The 20,737-nt window shown below is 43.7% G+C and overlaps 2 protein-coding genes across 2 annotated transcripts in view; one reads left to right on the top strand and one right to left on the bottom strand.

Annotated features, from left to right (window-relative positions):
- Positions 1–13,322, bottom strand: part of NPTX2 (neuronal pentraxin 2) — a 52,751-nt gene extending 39,429 nt beyond the window's left edge. The window contains exons 1-2 of the mRNA XM_414750.8: positions 13,238–13,322; positions 12,622–12,703 (exon numbers count right to left, since the gene is read on the bottom strand). The gene's annotated coding sequence lies outside the window, so the exon portion shown is untranslated. The remainder of the gene's footprint in view (positions 1–12,621; positions 12,704–13,237) is intronic.
- A 173-nt stretch (positions 13,323–13,495) lies between these two features.
- Positions 13,496–20,737, top strand: part of BAIAP2L1 (BAI1 associated protein 2 like 1) — a 34,725-nt gene continuing 27,483 nt past the window's right edge. The window contains exon 1 of the mRNA NM_001277529.2: positions 13,496–13,637. Within this exon, the coding sequence (NP_001264458.2) occupies positions 13,587–13,637 (51 nt within the window). The 5' untranslated portion in view covers positions 13,496–13,586. The remainder of the gene's footprint in view (positions 13,638–20,737) is intronic.

The following is a 20,737-nucleotide window of genomic DNA, read 5'->3' as shown; positions in this document are numbered from 1 at the left end:
CTACTTTTGATGCTGTGATGCCCCCCTCCACTCAGGAGCAAAGAACTGATGCCGTACCTGAAAGGAGGCACCTCCTCACATCCTTAAGTCTGCTGTCAGAAGAATGAGCTTCAGAAAATCCATGACCTAAATACGGCTGGAATATTTTTCTTTTTTTCAGGGAAAAAACCCAAAATTTACATTAACATTTGAGAATGAGTTTTAAATCTACAAACCAGACACTAGTTTATCAAGCTGGTCCTTGTGAGTGACACTTCTGTGTTTGCATCAAGCCACACACCTGGCAGGACCTCACACAGCTGCAGCACCTTATATAATCAGTATAGTTAGTGATCAGTAACCCTACCCATACCATTTTAAGACACCTACACCTTTACTGCTTGTTTTAATATAATTAGCTACCTAATCAAAATATTGTTCCTCCATTAATCCAATATAATATCATACACTGTTCTTAAGAACTCATTCTGTGCATGCAGAAGTCATTTATATTTTAATTCCCATGCACTCATCTAAATTGAATTTAATCTGACATCTTATTAAGAAGTTCTACTACATTATCCTGGAGCCCTAAGTAATCTTCTCTAATATTGCCTAATTTAAATAAATTTATGACATTACAAAGTATAGAATCATAGAATCGCTAAGGTTGGAAAAGACCCACAGGATCATCCAGTCCAACCATTCTCCCTTCACCAATGGTTCCCGCTAAACCATGTCCCTCTACACAACACCCAAACGCTCTTTGACCACCACCAGGGTTGGTGACTCCACCACCTCTCTGGGCAGCCCATCCCAGTGCCTGACCACCCTTTCAGAGTAATAGTATTTCCTAATGTCCAGCCAGAATCTTCCTTGGCACAGCTTGAAGCCATTCTAAAGTATTGGCATTCCACTCTTCACCCTTACTCTAGAGGCAGATAACAGTAACACACCCACTGTGTACAAAGTCCCAAATAAGCCCAGCACGACTTCTGTCTAGACTTTTCCAGACAGAGCATTAACACTCCGTTTCACACTTCCTCATGCATTCTGTGTGACTGGCAAAACTGCCTTAGTTACCCCAATTCTCCTTGTTATGAATTACTTTAGCAAAAGCCCTCCAGATCTCTAAATACATCACAGGTCTCAGGTTTTAGTCTCTCCCCTTTTTTCAGACTCTAGTCTTTTAGTCTCTTTCACAAAATCCTTCAAGAACTTGTAGCAGTTGGAAATGCATTATTTAACTTTATAGAAGCTATGCTGATCTGCTATTTCAATTACTTTACGTAAGTGTCACTCCAAAATACATACATACCAGGCTTTGGTTATCTTTTATGATCTTCTCAACTGCTTTCCTGGCTCTTAACAACTATTCTTCATATTCTCCTGATTCAAATGGTTATCTTTTGAAAGCATAACTGCAGACCTGAGTACCTTTTTCAGTGGTGATATCAGAGAGTTTTTGAATTAATACAAACAAATGGATCAGAAACAAAGCTACTCTACAAATTCCAGCTAGAGAGAACTTATTACCTAAACCACTACTTGTAATACAGTGCACTCTTACCAATAATTTTAGCAATTTGGGCCCAAATGAAACTGTATCACCTGCCTCAAATGTCTCAGTTGATGTAGCAACACACTGTCATTACTAGAAACACTTCAGTATTGTCAAATAAATCCCAGCAATAAATCATGCTACTTCTAAAAGCCTTTGCCTTCTCTTATTTATTTGCAGTTTCAAAACATTTTTCCCCTCAGAAAACAGCAGGCCCTGCATGCAGCAGCAAAGGTGGCTCTCCCATAACGCAGGGCAGATGCCCGCCAGTGCTGCAAAACACATTCACTTGGCTTTAAATATCAGAAATACCCGGCAGAGAAGGGATTCCTCAGCACAGAAAAAAAGTGATAGAAGCCTTACACATTATTCTAGGATTGAGTAAGCAGCAAATACAAAGGGTGCTGCTCTGTGAAATGGGCTACAATAAAGGGGAAAGGATGCATTAAAGCACTCACAAACATAAAACTTAAGCACAGTAACAACCAGCTTACAGGTGTGCATACACTGATACCCACATCCTGTAGGAAAATCAGGGGGAATGTTAGACTGCTCAGAACAGCAAGCAAAACAGCAACAAGCTAAGTACAGCAAGTCCTACAGTCACTGCATGAAATAGCTGTCTGGAACAAAACACTGGGATATTAAATAAAGAGGCTGGAAAACATCACAGATGCACCCACTTTTATAATAGGAACTTGCCACTACTTGGTATTAATGAAAAACGTGTAGAGGTGACAGGTAGTCAGGTACAGTTCTCATTTACAGAAAGCTTCCATCACTTGAATCCTACTGATTTTCTTTCAGAAAAAAAGTTAGAAAGAAAGGCTACTCGCACTCTTCCCCAGAAGCTGGACACACTGTGCTCTTTCCACTTCCAGCTTTACAGCTCATACCCCACGTACAACAGAGCCAGGTTTAAGTCCTGCCTCAAGGTGAAGTAACGCAACGCTTACAGTTGACGTCTCTCAGGATAAAGCGCTCTGAGTACTGACTTTCTGCATTTCATACAAAAAAGTTACTGGGTAAGCAGAAAAAAGCTAGCTAAAATATAGAAGCATTGCTAGGAATAAGGTCTTTGAACACTATCCTCTGACAGCTGACTTTGAGAATCACTAGAATATTATGATCCAGATCATCCCATCCTGAAGTCCAGGAATAATAAATCTTAACCATCTTTCATCGCCCCTTCTGCCCAAAAGAACTACAGATTCAGGTGTCCTGAGTTGAGGTCTCAGAAGTGTTAAGATCACAATTTTAGACAGAAGAGCCTACGCTGTGGCTAAATTTACCCAGCTTCGAATCTTTTTTGGATCTGACATTATATTCCTGAATAACTGAAATGCATTAGCTGTCACCTTATAACACATTCAAAATAAGTGTCATTTCCAGACTTCAAACCATCTGAAGACCTGAGTTCTCCAAGGTCAGCAGAGGCTGTGACACCCAGCAAGTTAAAAGAGTGCTGGTAAATGGGGGCTGAAACTGCTAACCTGCCCCATCCTCCTCTGCTGAGGATACTCCGGGTCAGTGGTAACGCTTACACAGATCGAAAGGACAAACCTACAAAGAGATGTTCCCCTGGGAGGTTATTGTTTGTTCTTTATTATTATTATATAATAAAGAAAATAATGATAAACAATACTTGAATATAAAATGAAAAATGTGCATCAGTACTGTAAGTTAATCAGAATAGACCCTTCTGGGGGAACTTGGGAAACTGTTCTCAGTTCAAACACCTCCCAGTGATCTGCAGCTTTACATTGCAAACTTGTCCCCAAAACAAGCTTCTCTGACTTCATGCTGCCTAGAAAGCTACTCATGCAACTGCTGTGAAAAGCATGCAAGGATGGGGTTTAGTACATAGATGAGGAGCTATCCCTTACATCTACTTTTAACAAAGCAGGATAACCAGATGCTACTTTACAAGCCTAAGGAGCTGACAAAGATAAACTCACTGGCACATACTACTGTTCATGTGTCTTCCTGACTGTTACCAACTGGTTTCAGCTCTGAAAAAGGTATATACTACTTCTCTTGCCCTCAAACATAACTAGAGGGGGGAAAAAGACAGTTTCTAATTTGTCTCTGACTTCAGACTAGACTCCATGCAAGTGGGCTTAAATATCTAAGTTGCACACTACTTCTATAACTGCTGATTGCCAGGTGCTAACAGGTCTTTCCATTCCATTCCTAGATAAAAATTGATGTTCTTCCTTTTTATTCAGATCAAAGATACCTCAGGAACGCACCACTGCTTTCCACAGTTAGATAAACATTGGCATATTCATTTTCTTCTTAGGTTTGCACATCTCTCTAAGAACAGAAATGTTAATTAGCAGTAGATTTCTCTGACCTAAAGCCCATAATTTACGTCAAGGTGAGAAAGGATCTGGGAGGGGGACGAACAAAATGACGCAGAAATGACTTTAAAGATGACCAAAACTTATTAGCTTCTCACAGTGTGTAATTTACTAAATTGATTCAAGCTGTGAAACTGTCCTAGCATAGAATCTGTTCAAAACCTTTGTTGTATGGAAACTAGGTACAAGTTGTGTGAATCAGCAATATACCATAGCAGAATCCATTTCTCATTTTCTTCTCTGAGCCAAAGTATGAAGATGTACAGTGTTGCTGTAAATGCCAACACCATTAGCTTCAGCACATTTTATTTATAAAATACACAGACATTTAAGACAAGGATAGGACGGTGATGCTGCCAATAGACCACAGGCTTTGATCTATGTTCCTTCCCAGTGAGCAGTACTAAGGAACAGCAACAGTATACGCTGGGTTTTCTTATCATGCTACAAAATAAAGTTAGTTGCAAAGAATAAGTTTTGCATTTTATACTGATTCTATTCACAAAAAAAGCAAGAATCAAATCAAACTCAGCACAAAATGAGTGCTATGAGGGAAGCAGGCATCAACACCATGCCATTTACACATGCAGTGTTCTGCTGGAAATATTTCCTCCCCCTTTCCATGCCCCTCTCTCATACAGGGGCTCACACACTTCAGCAGAACTAATGTGCCTTTCTTCAGAGCAACTGCTGCTGGAAACCTGGCAGAAGAGTCAGCTCCTGTCTCATTTTAGCAGCTCTGTATGATAGCACACTGCTTATTACTGCAACTCCGAAGTCTGCACTCAGGCACAGTAGTAACACTGTTGCACAGATTTCTGATTATTAGCTTTAATTTACATACAGGGTAGACCTTTTTCACTTTCTGGGTTTGTTTAAGAAAGTAACAATGTGGCAACCTCGACAAAATTGGAATCAACTGTTAATTAGCATTCCATTTAATGGAGATGAAAGCCAAAGCATTCTGACTAAGAGGATACTGCACTTATTTTGGTCTGATAAAAATTACATTAAGCTATATATAACTGCATCAAATGGAATATTTAAGCTTTTTAACTTGAGCGTTTTATGCATTAGTAATTCACTTAATTATTTTCTCTAGAGAACAAGTAGCATAATATCATGCTGATGCATGGGGAGTTACGTGAACAAATCTTAAAGCATCAGGATAGCATTAGACACCCAGGAGCCTCACTTAAATCAATAAAAGCAAGAGGAAGGAGTGGGAAGGATGCTGCTTCCAGCTTACTTCACACCACTATATGCACAGCAGGTATACAAAGCATGTTGGAGACCTAATGCCTTAACTTAATAAAAAATTAACCCAGTCTTTCTCACTATAATAAAAAATAAAAAGCCACTTATCTATCATTAAAATGCATCTGCTAGCCCTCTTCCTCCATGATAACTGTGCTGTAATGAATTTAAGCTATGTAGGTCACACTGCATTTCTACACAGCCACTAAGATCTCGGAAAACAGGTGAGCACGAATCAGTAGAAAGAGTAGAATTACATCAGGAAGAAACCCACCTAACTTCCCTCTGCAGACAGGTGAATTAAGGTGTCACCACTCCCCAGCACATCACCTTATGAATTCAGCTACAACATCCCCGCTCTAAAGTATTTTCTATTCTGTGGCCTATTTTTATAGTTCTGAATTTGATATGGGAAATACTACATTTGTATTAAGTAGTGCAGAGTGAAACTGCAATGGGTAAGAGCCATAAAATAAGCAGAAAAAGGCACGAAGAAAGGGAACCTAACAGCAGCTTGCTAAGAACAGGAGATTAATTTCTGTTAATTTGTGTGCTTTTGTGGCTGGTTTATTCTTTAAGGTAATTTCATTTATTATATTGGTAAACAGTAGCTGTAGGAGGGCAGGAGAACTGAAAACGAAAGAAACAAAAAGAAACGGATTCAATATTGGCACAGAAGGAAGAACTCTGTATTTGTGGTGAAGCTGATGTGAGGTGTGTTGGATCCTCCAGGCTGGGCAGCAGCTGGGAGCTCCATCTCCAGAGCTCCAACTCAGCAGCAGCCATAGTAAAACCTACATCACAGTGTGAGGCACAGCAGCATAACATCAAACAGAATTCAATCTACAGCATCACCCTGATTCACACCTTGCTGCTTTCTCAGTGAACTGTGCTGGTAGCCAAGACTAACTCAGAAGGAGAAACTAACTTCCAGCTCTCAGGACACTGAGGAGCTTTGATGGATTGGACACTGGATACTTCAAGTGGAATTCTTACCTAGCCACTCAGTCTGCCTTCCCAACTGCTTTGTGCTGCTGCTGGAAGAGACTTGAGTTTGGCCCACAAACACAGAAAGAGTTAACAAAATCTTACATGATTTTACATTAACCAGTTACCATTATTCAAACAGCACCAATTGTTGATGGCATTTAGTAAGCTGAATATTTCTGAATATTTTGGGGAAAATATCCAGCTGCTAGCTGGTGAATCACCAAAACAAAATGTTCATTTCTCTAAAAAGCTATCCATCAATACAAGCAGAGTGTGGTTTTAAATTCTCAATTACATAGATCACTGGACTTGGTCATTAGGACGTCATTCCCGACATGACGCTCGATGTTGCCATCATTCTCTCCAAGTCCTGGAAAATTCCCCACAGCCAAAGAAAACCAAACAATATGAACCATCCCTTTTTTTCCCCCTCTTTGCCTGCAGTTCTTGCAGTAACCACTTTCACCACAGTTACTAATGATCTCTTTGTCCATTTGCTACTGCACTGTCTATTGCCTTTTGTTTTCTGTGAGCACAGGTCTTGGACCTTGACTGTCAAGGATGCTTTTATCCTTTACACAGCATTATTCCACAATGAATACATAGACCACCATAGCAAAGAGACTGTTTCAGCTCTCTCCTTATCTAGTCCTTGTCACGTTGTCATAGCTGCACTGACTTTCACAGTTCTAATCTTACATGCATAAGACACTACTCTCTTCTTCTGCCTAAGGAATCATCCATGGGATATAGAGAGAAAACACAGCAAAGCCTGGGGAAAAGAGGTAGGCTGTTACACAAGCAGCCATGAATCTCATAGAAAAGACTGATCAAAAGAAAATGTACTGCATGCCTTCTTCCCCAATTCGGACAGGCAGTATTGTACAGGCCTTCTATAAGAAAAAAGAGCTTCAAAAGGTAGTTTATTGTGCATGTTATCAGGTTATATTGTTACAGCCCTACAACTGGAACCAAGTGATGGCCAGCATGGCAGCAGTTGGTGTGTCCTGGAGCAAACCATCCAGAACAGGGTGGATTTGAGCCACCCCACCCACCTTGGCCACAAGGTTAACAATTGTTCCTTGTGATATAGACCACAGGTTTCTACTTTTGTATCAGAAAGCTGAGCAGAAATGATGAAGATCACATCAAACTCTTTTAGGAAGTCTATAGGAACTGTACTGACTTCAATGAAGACAGTTAATCAAGACCCAAAAACCTACTCTAACTTCCCTAACCATGCTATTTTTCCTATCCCAATGCATTTGGAAATGTAGCAGTATGACCCTGGAGCTGCCACGTTGCAGACAACCAGATCAATCACCTTCTCCATCAAAATCTCCAAGAAGACCTTCGGCAGTCTAATCTAATCATCTCCCCATCTTCTGCCTCCAACCCTCTCCACTGAAGGAGAGGAGACAGACACCGCATCATTTGCTTTGCAGACTGCTCTGGGAACAGGCTCAGCATGTGCCACTGGGCTGTACACCTGCTCAGCTATTCAGAACCAGGCCTACCACATCACCAGCTGTACTGATTGCTCCTGACATTTGTGTTCTTGAGCATCAACCATCACTGCCCTCACATTTTCTAGAAAGCAGGCCAGCATTGCCCCTAGCCAGTGGGAGTCTAGGAGCAAGGAGTGGGCAGGCACAGCAGCGCTGCATTCAGCTCCAGCAGCTTTCAGGAATAGCAACAGAACATAAGAGCAGAAGGCAGGCTCAAAAGGAGTCCATGCAAAGAAATTTCAGCATGATTCAATCCAAAAATATCCATGTATGATTTTGGAATAATCACACTTTTTGTTACCAAAAAATAGAAACGGATTACTTTTTTTGGTATCAGTACAGCTTCTGAATACGATAGCAGCAAAGAGAGAAGTTACAGGAAGAACATCACGGCATTTTCTTGGAGTTGTTATTAATAGTCTCCCCGGACATTTTCCTGGTAATTCCCCATTATAGCAAGACTGCATAAAAGAGGAGCATTGGTAAACTGCAAGTTTCTTTATAACATGGAAATGCAGTTCTAGAATTTTTGCCAAAATATAATCAAATTCTAGCTGCAGGAAGGAAGAGGTGAAGACAGTACTGAAATACACATTCAAGTTCTCTGAAAACACCCATAAGAATGCTATTTTACACCTGGCATAATTTTAGTTCCTAGTACAGCAACAGCATCACACCCCAACTGGGGCCTTCATTTCCACCCCACAACAAATGCTGCATATTAAACCAAAGGGAAAGTTATCAGCCTGCCAGCATTAGCTGATCAGTGACGAACACAAGCTCTGATCAGCTGCAGTATCCACACTCAGCCTCAGGCAAAACCAGTTGATCCATTTGGAATACAGCACACCTGTTGTTAGCTAATCCTCCATCTGACAAATTACAACAGGAAGAATAATAAGTATGTGGTCATTGGAAACACCACATTTTTGGTGTGACTCACCTTATGAAACCCCAGAACCTAAATGGATTAGAAGTTTGCAACAAGATTTTCACCAGGATGCTGGCTTGTTACTAGTGCTGACTTCCAGAATAAAGGCATTTTTAAACTTTAACAATATGGACTTCCTAACAACATTTACACTCTTACGAGAGGAACCCAAGGCTGTGTATGAGCAATACAAAGACTGTTCCATTTGCTTACTACTGATACCTATCTTGTTATGTTATAAGCCACTCGGAGGAAGCACTGAGCACAAAGATTATGCAAGTTCATCTAGTTCCATCAGGCATAGCTTGCTTGCCATCTAGTGGATACAGCACATGAATTGAAGCAAGCATGTCCACCTCCAGCAAGAACTGAGCAGTCACAGGATGTGTGGTAATCACAGTTCTGCATTAAACATTTTGGTTAGGAGCAGATCAAGTTTAGCATTGCTAATAGCACTGCCTGTTCAATTCTCCTGAACTCTAAATTTGTACAGCCAATTAAAAAGCCACTTTAAAAAAAACACATTCTTTCCTACAATACATTCCTTCTAGTCTCCAAACATAAGCCACACAGAAGAAATCAGGTTATAATTCATCTTGTGTACAGCAAGAATAATTCATAAAGGGAGACAACTGAGATACAAATCACAAACATCCAGAGCATCCATCTCAAAGACAAACCCCCATTAACAGTCTAGAGAAGGAGAGTTTATAACAGACCTTCTGCAGTGCCTTCAATTCTTTTCCCTCCATGAAGTACAGTGAATTAATTACAGACTTAAATTAAGTATTTGATTAAGTGTTCTCCGTGATCAGAGAGCTCAGTATCTTATTGAATTGACCTGCAGGTCTAAGTTACAGCTCATGTGCTTTGAAATCAGCTCAGAACAATGAACATTATGGAATAAAATGATTTTGTGCTTGCTTGCATCAGTTTAAAAATAGAGTAACTCCATTTAACTAATGGAGCCATGTCAGGCCAAAAGGTTCCATTTCAAAAACTTCTGAATGACTCTTGGTGTCACTTTGACTCTGCTTTCCTATCAACTGCACTGATTAAAACACTTGAGGAACACGTGCCAGCAGAGGACCAAAACATCTCATATTTAAAAACTTCAATTTAGAGACACATTATTCAAAAACTGGGAAATACAGTACAGATATCAGTCATAAAAAAGCTGATATAATCACTTTAATTTCCTGTTCAGAAAATGTTATTCCAATGAAATAACCCTAAGTATGGTTTGATACCACCAAATAATGCACTGCGTAGATCCTTTTTTTCTTAATTGAGTTAAATGCCTGCTAATGACCATGGGGAATGAAGTAGGCCACAGCTGGCTATATCATGCATATGCAATTGGTACTTAGCCACAATTTATGTAATTAGTTACAGTCACATTAAGCTGTCTAAAACACATGTTGAAGATCTAACGATGAGCTGACGTTAATGGGTCATCACAGTACGCTTAAATAGTTTCCAAATAATATTTGCATAAGCTGCTGACATGCAAAGAGGACGCTTTCAGAAAACAATTATTCATTAAAATCAGTAATATTTTTATGAAATAAATATTTACCAAATGAATATTTCCAAATATGCACTTTTTCAAGAGATACGTCAGTGATGCAATTTTCTCATTAAAATTTCAGAACTCTACAAAGCTGACAAGTTAGGAATTTTTTGTTGCTGCTACTCAAGTTCTGAAGCTGAAATGCCACAATGGCCTCCTGCACAGAATAAATACAAGCACACACTTAGCATTAGTCCCACAGCAGAAGTTTTGCTAACAAGTCTAAGCGATTGCCTTTGGCCAACATGAAATCAACTACAGGATTCAAGCCAAAAGCACAGACTTTGCAGAACTATACCCAGGAACAGAGGCTCAGGCAGCTTCAGCTCCTGCCTGGACACTTGCGGGAGGCAGCACCTGGGGAGACCACCATCACCTGATCCTGGTTTGACCCCAGACTGCAGTTCAACTCTTGCTTTGAACTCACCCCCACAGCAATCAGCAAGTACTCTTTAGAGCCTCTAGGAAACAATCCAAAACGCACAAATGTGAGTATTCGAATACTGCAGCACTCAAATTCAGTGCCATTGATGAATCTAATAAAACTCCTAATTGAAAAAAGTATCTCACTACATTTATCAGGAGCACTTGTACATATGTATGTAAGCATCAGAGCATAGAGATCTTATTCACTGAGATTTCCATTTTGAATGCTATTAAATATTCTGTCCTGTCCAGGATAAAAACTGGTATGTTCCTAGAGGACTGCTGCACACGGGCTGAAATGCAAGAGCAACCTGAAGTAATTTGCAGAAATGGGATCTCATTAAACCATTCTAAATTTGGGTTGTTTACAAACATCAGTGCTACTTCAAGCTAAACCAGTAACGTAACAAATCTGAACACGGTGTGAGATTGAGAAGTCTCTACTAAGAGAACATAACAAAAGCACTTATATTAGAAGCTCAAGCAGGAATTTTTTCCTGCATGAATTTGAAAGTGTATGATTTATACCAAAGGCTGGGATATTTGTAAGTTAAGAGCTGGATCTGTCTGTCAGGATTCAAGTTCTGCAGCCACACAGCAAGACATCACTAAACTAAATAGAGCAATACTGCTGATAACTATGATTGATACTTCACAACATCACATTACAACAAAAAGAAAATACAGAAAATGCTTCTAAGTGCTGCACACACAGAATCCAGGAGAAAAAAATACACCACTCTGACAACACAAAAATATAAATACATGACTTTCCTTGCCATTTTTTCTGAACTAGCAGTCAATTTCAAGGAGGATTCAGGTTGGTAGGTTCTCATCAGTAAAAATACAGCCTATTACTTCTGATGTTTGTTTCAAACACCTTAAGTAAGCACTGCTAGACCTCCTACGTCAAGAGAAAGAGCAGCCCTGCTATTTTCCACCTGGTAACTTTTTTTTACCAACTTTCTCTCAAGCATTTCTGGCCATTTGTACCTGCACAAAAATGAGTTAATAAAAGCAATCGCTGCCACATTATTACGGATTCTTCCCAGATGCCCACATTTCAACACTTCCTGGATATTCCTTAAAATTGCCTTTTCTTGTTTTCTTCCCTCTTCCCTCCGCCCCCCTCTACTTCACTCCACAATTTCATTATTCATTTAAGTCTGTATTTTCCTTGCTTTTATAACCTACTGCACTAAAAATTTATAAAAGGTCACATAAAAGCACTAAAAATTGTATATACACGAGGACTGCAGAAGCCAACAAGAAAGGTCAAGAACAACACAGAGCATACCACGTTCAATAGGCCTTGAAGTTATCCACATTTGCTTTGAAAGTGAAAGGAGCTTTAGAAACATACATTCTGTAATGTTGAGCATCCTCACAATGCTTGAGAGTACATTAAATATCATAACAGTTTTAAACTGCTTTGGTCCACGTAAATGACCCTTATCACTTCTTTCCAGCACGCGCTAAGTTCACTAAATGGCAATGCAAGCATTAATAAAATATGCACCAGTGCCAAACAAGCACACCAAAGCCCGGGTGATCTACAGCTCCATAACATCCAGGGAAAATAAGAGAGACACTTTGCCCCTCCCAGGAGGGACACACTCCCTGCTGTAAAACTGCCAGCTCCTGGCAAGCTCCAGGAAAGGAAAGGCCTTTCCATGTCGTCCTCCAGGTGCCCACACCCTGGAGTTTCATGTCAGCCTATTAGGGAGGTGCATCCTTTCACTCATTAACATACATTAACAAAACAGCAATAATAACTGGGCACAGTCTATTCCCAGAGCTGTAGAAAACCTTTCACACAAGGGGCTGAGAGATGCGGTGCGATCCTTCACCCCATGCTCAAACAGCCACAGCACACAGAGACCATTTGTATGAGCAAACACTGCTTATTAGAAACACAGACTGCAGACTGGGGCCCAAAATAATTCACTATAATTACAAGGCAGCATTTTAAACTGGACTACTACAGAAAGGTGATGAACACAGTAAGTACCAGAAGTATGCAAAGACTTTACCTGGAAGAACGAAGCCTCACGAACTCCTCAGCCCAGCATCGCAGTGGTGCTCGGGATAACACACTCCATGCTCACTTTCTTCCTGGAAGGTAAGTTTTGGTTCTGAGCACATAAACAGCTCCACGGGCTCCAAGGAATGTATTTTACAGCTCCCAAAGCCTGATAACCCCCTCCCTCACCACAGTCCAACATGCCTGGCTATGGTCTAAGTCCAATTTCTGTTGCAGGTCCTCTGCCATTTTATTGCTGCAATAAAGTGAGGGGAACGCAGAGAGACACCAACGTGCCAGCGTGTGGATGGCACCCCGTGTGCACAACACCAGAGCTGGGCCAAGTTTTGCACACCCGAGATTATCTGATTCTCACGAAGTCCCCCAAGGCAGCACTGCCCAGCCTTCTGACCCCGCAGAGGAGCAGCACAAAGCCCCGCACCGCGCGGGTCACACTGGGGACAAAACGTTTCTGCCCTTCGCCCGCGTGAGCCCCCACATCTCCACACGGGGGGCTGCAGCCCGGCACAGAGGAGGCCATCTCCCCCTCACAGCTCAGCCAGCACTAACTGACGAGCTACCTAGCTGACAGAGCCTTCCTGTTACGGCCCTAAGGAAAGGTTTACCTATAACGGCACAGCCGCCGCCTGGGGAGCCCTTTCAGACCGCGCTTCGGAACCGAGGCGCTCCGCAGCCGCCGACCTCGAGGCCGAGGAGGAGCGGCCGAAGCTCCCACATGGCGGCGGGGCGGAGAGGCAGAGTCGCGGGCGGTGCCTCAGGTGGAGGTGCGCGTGCCGAGCCCCGCCCCGCGCCGCCGCGTCATGGAGCCCCGGCCCCGCCCCGCGGCGCTGCCCGGCTGGTTCCGCAAGTTTTTGACAGTTTCTGAGCGGCGGACGGCGAAGTTGGGTCGGCTCCGGCGGTGCGGGGCTGCGGCCGAAGCGCTCTGCGGAGAACGAGGCTGTCCCCGCCGGCACCATGTCGCGGGACCCCGAGGAGGTGAACAAGCTAACGGAGAGCACTTACAAAGTGAGTGCGGCGCGGGGAGGGACCGCCGCTTCGCCGCGGGACGGGGCGGCTCTCGGGACCGCCAGGCGGCTGTGGGGGTGAAGGGCGGGGGGGGGGGGGAGCGCCTCTCCGCAGGGCAGAGCCGGCGGGGGCCGAAGGGCAGGCTGGGCTGGGAGCGCGGAAAGGGAGCGAGCTTCTCCTTATCCTCGTTTTATGAGTAATCTCGCCCATCCCAGTGCGCCAGAGCCTGCCCGGTGATCGCTTCCGCGCCGCGAGCTCGGGGCGGTGGCACACGGGGCTGCGGCCGCTGCCCCCCAACCCTTCGCGGGCGTCGGGACCGCCCTCCTTCTGCGCCGCTCCGAGTTCTGAAAGCCGCGGCTCCGCAGAGCGGCTTCCCCAGAGCGCGGTTGGGGGCTGATGGCCGCGGGGCTTCGTCTGAACCGCGCCCGGGACGGGACGGCGCCCGGCAGGGCCTGAAGGCTGCGCGAAGGTGCTGGCGTGAGCCTGGGCTGACGGTCAGCGCTGTGGGGACATCCCAGCGCCTGCTGGAGGGGGCAGCCCGCCTTACGTTGGCAGGATTCTAAACTTTCTACGAATGCCGAGTTATTAGCAGAATGAGGAGGATTTTGTACGCTGGCAGTAGACCCTTGGACTTTTCCTCTCTGCAAACAGCCCAAAGCACACCGGTTTTAATCGGGCAAAGTGCCCTTAAAAACCTGCCCGTAAAAATCCTACTTCTGGTTGCGTGGCGATAGCAGCCCTGGATGCAGTCTTTGTTCTGTGCTGTGTGTTGTGCCATGGAAAGCACTTCATTTTGCAAACCTATTTAATCATGCAAATGAACTTAGTGCTGCAGTGCATTTGCAGCTTCGAGCCCAAAAGAAGGCTTTGTGGGGCTTCATCTGTTTTCCTGTTCACCAGATCTCACTGGCTTACTATCAGATGTTCCCTATTCCCGAAGGTGTTGTTACAGTTTAAAGGCCCCCAGAAGCGTTGACCTGAGTACTTTACTGTTCTGCTGTCCTCCAATGCACTTAAGTCAACTTGGCTCTTTTGGGAAGTCCATTTACACTGGGGCCATGGTGTATTTTCTGTTTAGTTTCTCTGGACTTTGGGATCCAATTTCTGCAAAATTACTTGGGGGGGGGGGGGGGGGGGGGGGGGCTGTGAAGAAGAAGAAAGAAAAAGAAGGACTCCTTGGCTTTTAGTGTTGTCCTCTAGGACTGGTGAAGGTCTTCTCAAACAATCTGCTGCTTTGTGATATCGGTTACATTCACGGCAAGGCCATAAGCAAACACACATTATATTTTTCTCAGGAAAGCAGACTGTAAATACAGCTCACAGAAGAGAAGCTGACTGCTGAGAGCAGTGCTGAAGGAGTGCCCTGCTCTGCCTGTTGGCTTCTAGAATGTAGCTAAAATAGTTTTACAGAGGAAAGAAAAATCTCCTGTGTGAGTGCTACAAAACAGCTTTCAAAGGAATGAAGAACTCCAAATGAACAGCGCCCTTCCCTAACACTCAGTACTTGCTTCCTCACAAGTATTCCCCTTCTTTCTTTGTTTTTGTTTTGTTTTGTTTTTAAAACTAATTCAAAGGGCTACTTGAACAACCATCAAGAACACAGAAATGCAAAGTTCATATTGAAGTGTGACGGAGTGTCCTCTGTGTGGGTATTTTGAGAGGCCTGGTATGTTGCATCACATAGCCGGTGCTCACAGGCCTGGAAACCCTTCTGCCCTGCCCTCATTAGAACGCGAAACTCTATCCAGATAAGGTATGGAGGCTGTTTCAGGTAGAGAACATATCTGGGTCTATTTTTAAATAGTTACTTCTGTATGAAGATTAAAATCTGTAAAATAACTCATGGAGGCAGAGAGAACTACCCCCATGTATTCAGCGGCTGCTGGGACTGCCATTACACCTCCGTCACCCAGGGCAAAGGAACGCCTCTGTGCCGTGCTCCGTGCCCGCTGAGCATGCTGTCCACTATGTGTGTCACTGCTGCTGCTGCACACTGGCCTGGCAGCACAGCACTAAGACCACCAGGCTCGTACCGATAAAACCAGCGGCGGTTTTTGTTTCTCCTACCAGTGAGAGGCCTTGGTCTGGAAAACCAGGTCAGTGCGGAGCGTCGTTGTGCTGCAGGACCAAATGTGGGCTTTCAGCTTCCCAAAAAGATCAACCTGGAAAATAGCAGAAAATGAAATTGAGTGCCTTGCTTGGCGTGTTGGCCATTTCTCTCTTTTTTCTTACAGTAATTAGCCATTGGCTCTATTAAATACACAGTGACCCGTGTTATACGTAGCTCCAAAATAGACCAACAGAAGGCATCGAGTGGCTAAAAGTAATGCCTTTGTATTTTTATCTTAGTCATCCTTTTTGTTGGCAACAACATAGGAAAGTGAATACCTCAACATTTTTTAGCTAACCTGACTGAATAAACAACATAACCCACAAGTATGTGCGCACACCAAAATGAAGGCTGGCATTTACTCTTTATGTAATACCCGAAGAATCGCTTTAGTGCACGATAGGAATGGCACGTGCAAAATGAAGCCCGAGGGCGTGGGGCGGTGAGTCAGGAGGAGCGCCGGGACGCATTGCCGGGCACTGCCCTGCGCCGGGAGCTCCCGCACGGCCGCGCTGCGGGGCGCTCTGTGACCCCGGGGAGCGGCACTCCTCGCTGCGTCACCGCAGCCGATGCCGTCTCCTTTTCCCTGCTGTGTGGGGAGCAGCGCTGGCACCAGGCTGTGACGCAGAGCAGGGGAAAGGGGACAGAAGATGGAAGTGCTGAGCCATGGGCCCGTGGTTCTGCTCTGCGTGCTCTGAGGGCTGCGCCCAAAGCTCTCGTGTCACTCCCCGGGGTGAGGCTTCTGCAATTCTTGATAATTCACAGGTGTTGATAATCTTACATTTTAAAGGCTTATTTCTCCACATGAATGTAAATTTTACCCAGAAATGTTCATTTTCACCCCACGCGTATGATTTGCTTGTTCCGCGGGGCACAGTGTTGCTCTGATTGGGTGGAGCCACGTAGAACTGTCTCAGTAAGCTTGCTTCATCACTGAGATGTTTCTGATCTACCCAGTTTAAAACCCTGACTTCCCCATTTGTGCATTTAAAAAAGCCTTGCCATTCGACTGCCTGCCCTAGGAGCTGTACAGTCACCCATGGCACGCTGCAGGGAGCTGCTGCTGTGAGTCGCTGCAATACAAATCCAAACCTGGGGGAAGAGGGGCCCCTGGGAGGTCGTGTGTTTGTAAAGCCCAGTTCCAGCTTAGCACAAATTATCTCTGTTGACCTTACTTGTATTCTGTCCTGGGAAACGTATTCATAAACTGGAAATATTTGTATTCAAAGCGTACTGATGAGAGAAACACAAAGCTGACTAATAATTACTCATAAGAATTGGCCTTTTTGAATGAACAGTCATCCTGATTTTCTTCCATTCTGTTAGACCTGTTTTAAAACAATGTTAAGCTAATGTACGGCCAAGGCAGCTTTATGTGAGATGTGCTGAGGGCTCAGCCCGGCCCTTTTGACAGCTTTTTTTGTGTGCGTGGATTTCAACAGCTAAAGCAGGGAATGAGATGCAACAGTGTACAAAAGAGAGCGCATTACGATATGCTTTCCATAGGGCTTTTTGAAGCCCCTCAGGTTCGTTCTCAGATCTCGTGGAGCAACACAAAATACTTTTAAAAAATGCCATTTTTTCTAATTGAGTGAACAATACGAGCAGCATTATTAGTGTCTATACAAAGGTTAGCTATGAATAGCTATAGGGATAGTCATACAATTAACATTAGACCTACTTTTTTTCTGTGTTCATTTTGTAATTCTGGATTTCTAGCTGAATACATTGTTATCCACTCTTGCAAAAGTGCCTGCAGGATGTAAACTTGAAACTACACGGAGTCTGAGCATTGTTCAGCAGCGCTCGTACCTGCTGAGCTATTGTTCTGCTAGGTGTGTCTTTAAGTAAAAAGCAAAGCTACACATTTACAGGAAGGCACTTTTACAATGGCTGCCATTTGTTTTGAAGATTAACGTTGTTTATATGGCTATCAGAAACTAAGGAAGATATAAGGCTTATACACAGCTTGTGGAAATATGCAGCTTGTTCCTCTTCAGGCAGCTCCTTTCTGCCAGCTTGGTTAATGCATTGGTTTCCTGTGGCGAAGGGCACACGGCAACTTTCATGTTGGACTATATGATGGTTTACTGACGTGAGTGACGAGAATACAGTCCTCTTCAGCTCTTTCTTCAGAAGATTGTGCCAACTCCAATATCGTCTGCATAAAAAGATGTTTCCCGTTGCCCCATTTAAAAGTGTTTCCCCTCATTTCCATTCATCCTAAATAATAGAAAGCTGTAGGATCTAATCATGTGCCTTCTGTTCTCTTCCAGTTAATTATTCTGTTCATGAGAGCTAGTGTGTCACTAGAATATAGGACACTACATTGACAATGAGGAGGCCTCGGCTGTGTTAGTCCCTGTACAGCCAAATGATGCCACGTGAACTACTTTCTCAGCTTTTTTTTTTTTTTTTTTTCTTATTTTGTCATGTCTACTTGGGTTAAGACAAAGGTTTTATTTCAATGTCTTTGTACGCCATGGCAGATAGTAGGATTGTGAAGTTATCTGACACTTAGGACAATTTTAAGCTATTGGTTCTGTTGGTCAGAAATACTTTGTTCCTGTGACTCTGCTTGTTAGAAGTGTTCAGATCTGGCTGTGCCGTACGACCAGCAGCACTGCCCCGGGGTTCAGCCCCAGCCATCTTCATGATGTTTTCCTTAGACTGCAAACAAGGGAAGCCGTAAAACAGTCAGATGTGATCTGAAAGTTAGCAGCCATGAAAATTCATTCCTGAATAGCTTTTTAAACCATGTAACTTCTGAGGTTCAACAAAATATTACAACCATTTTAACTGTTCATAGAATGGCCTGGGTTGAAAAGGACTGATGTGAGATGTCCTGGCAATACCAACCTCCTGAACAGGGAGTTGCCAGGTTCCCTGCTCCGAAAAAGTGCTGCAGACATCACTTCCTGGAACGGCACTGCTTTGAGGACGGCAGCACTCAGCTGTGTCAAAAGCGAGCTCTGGAAGCAAGGGCAGGTTTTGTTTGCTCTCAGAACCTAGCCTCTGGTAAGGAAAAAATAATACGTATTATTCTTCTCTGTAATGCTGAAGAGAGGAAAAAAGTCAACTAAAGATTACTTCATTAGATTGTCTCCAGCAGGGAGAGGGGAAAAAGGTTTATGTCTGTCAAACACAAACCCCTAGGAGGAAAGTAGAGGAGCCCTGTACAGTGCTGGGAGGGTCAGCTAAGCGTGCCCCACGTTAAACCAAGCAAATACCAAAGAAAAATTCCCATTGCAAAACTTTTCACTGATTCTGAGGCATTCGTGTCTAGAAACTGGTCAGATACTTCTGCTAACAACAAACCACTGTGTCAGCACAGGCTGAAAAACTTCCAGAGGCTGCTTGGTCTGGTAGAGAAAAGATCCATGAGTTATATGCTCTGCAGCCACTGAAGGCATCGCTCCCAGCAGTCTCACATATACACAGAGCAGCTGTGATGTGCTGGAGCTCTCTGCTGTTGTGCCGTGTTTCCGCAGTACGGTCAGTATCAGCTCTACATGACTACCTGCTATGTCTTAATTCAGCTACTGAAAATAGATCTGCAGGGCTCGGCTGCAGGGCGGGGAGCTGCTGAGGGCATTCTTGCTGGATTTTTTTCACTTCCTCCTAAATGAGAACTAATGAGGCATGTGCAGTCACTGCTTGAAGTCTGAATTAGAAGATCTGGAGAAAACTTGAATCTTAACCCCAGAATTGTTAGGACACATTCAAAAAATCAGCACGTCAAGGCCAGTAGTTACGACATTACTATTTTAGTAATGGGGTAGGTGGCAGTAAGGCTTCTGACTTCTTGTTGTGGGGGATGGGGTAAGCAGGGGTGGATCTTGCAGGAATATGATTTTCAATAGCAGGTGGAGATTCGACGTGGCACTGGGATTCTTACCTGCCATGTGTACGCACATTTTCCATGTACGCCCTTCTCCTCCCCCAGATCCTTGGAACAGAGGGCTCTCTATCCTAAAACGGTTCCATAATTTGTCCATTCTATTCTCATGATTCATCTACTCCGTATGCCAGCAGACATCTTCCTCAGTACACTGCTAGGTAGGAAAAGCAGAAAGTTGGTAAAAGGAAGAAACGTGCCCCTTAGTACAGAAGCTCCCGGGGTTGGACTCTATGATCTCTGGAGGTCCCTTCTGAGCCTCCAATCTGTGGCGGGGGGGGGGGAGGGGGGGGGGGGCATGGTGCCAGCTGGGCACAGCAGCACCTTTCCAGCAGCCAGTTAAGCAGCTGGGGTGGGAGGAGAACTGCTCCCAGATGTTGGAGCTTGAAAGTCCACACTGTGAAGTTGTCAGAATGGCCATTGGCATTGTTGGCCCAACCTGAAACACACATTCCCAAACCATTTCTGGATGTGGTTTGTGAGTTAACACAGACCGGGGGTCTGGGAACAGCTGGGAAGTTTGCTTGCACTGATTGTGTTAGGGTGGGTAGGAATTCAATGGCTTACACAGGAAAGCAATTCCAGTTGCTTTAAATTTGTACAAATAAAAGCAACAGAGCTAACTACTGGCATTGTGTGTCCACTTCTGATGCCATATATATTTTATCAGAACCTAGAAGCTTTATAACCACTTGGGGGATTCACAGAATGACAACGTATGTTGTCAAAATCAGCTCTCTAGCTGAGGGAAGCAACAGTGTGGGCAATGAATCAATACTGAAGCCCTTCCTCAATGGATGTTGTCCCTCAGCATCATCAGACTGTTGTGTGTGAATCTGCAATTTTATCCAGACCCAGCAATACCACACATACAGGTGCTGATAAAATATGTAACATGATAAGGAAATAAATACTGAAAACATTATTTTCACATGAGCTCACAGCCAAAAGAAAATTGGAGAAAACATCTTTTTTCATTCTAAGAGCATTCAGTATATGTAATTTTCATTGTTTCCTTTGCATTCTTCCCCTTTCTGTACATTTCTGATGTGTTTTTACTCAGCCTAACTGTTAAAATATTACTGGTGGAAC

Source organism: Gallus gallus, chromosome 14 (assembly GCF_016699485.2).
Source record: "Gallus gallus isolate bGalGal1 chromosome 14, bGalGal1.mat.broiler.GRCg7b, whole genome shotgun sequence".
Lineage (NCBI taxonomy): Eukaryota > Metazoa > Chordata > Aves > Galliformes > Phasianidae > Gallus > Gallus gallus.
This window is presented reverse-complemented; position numbering and strand designations above follow the sequence as displayed.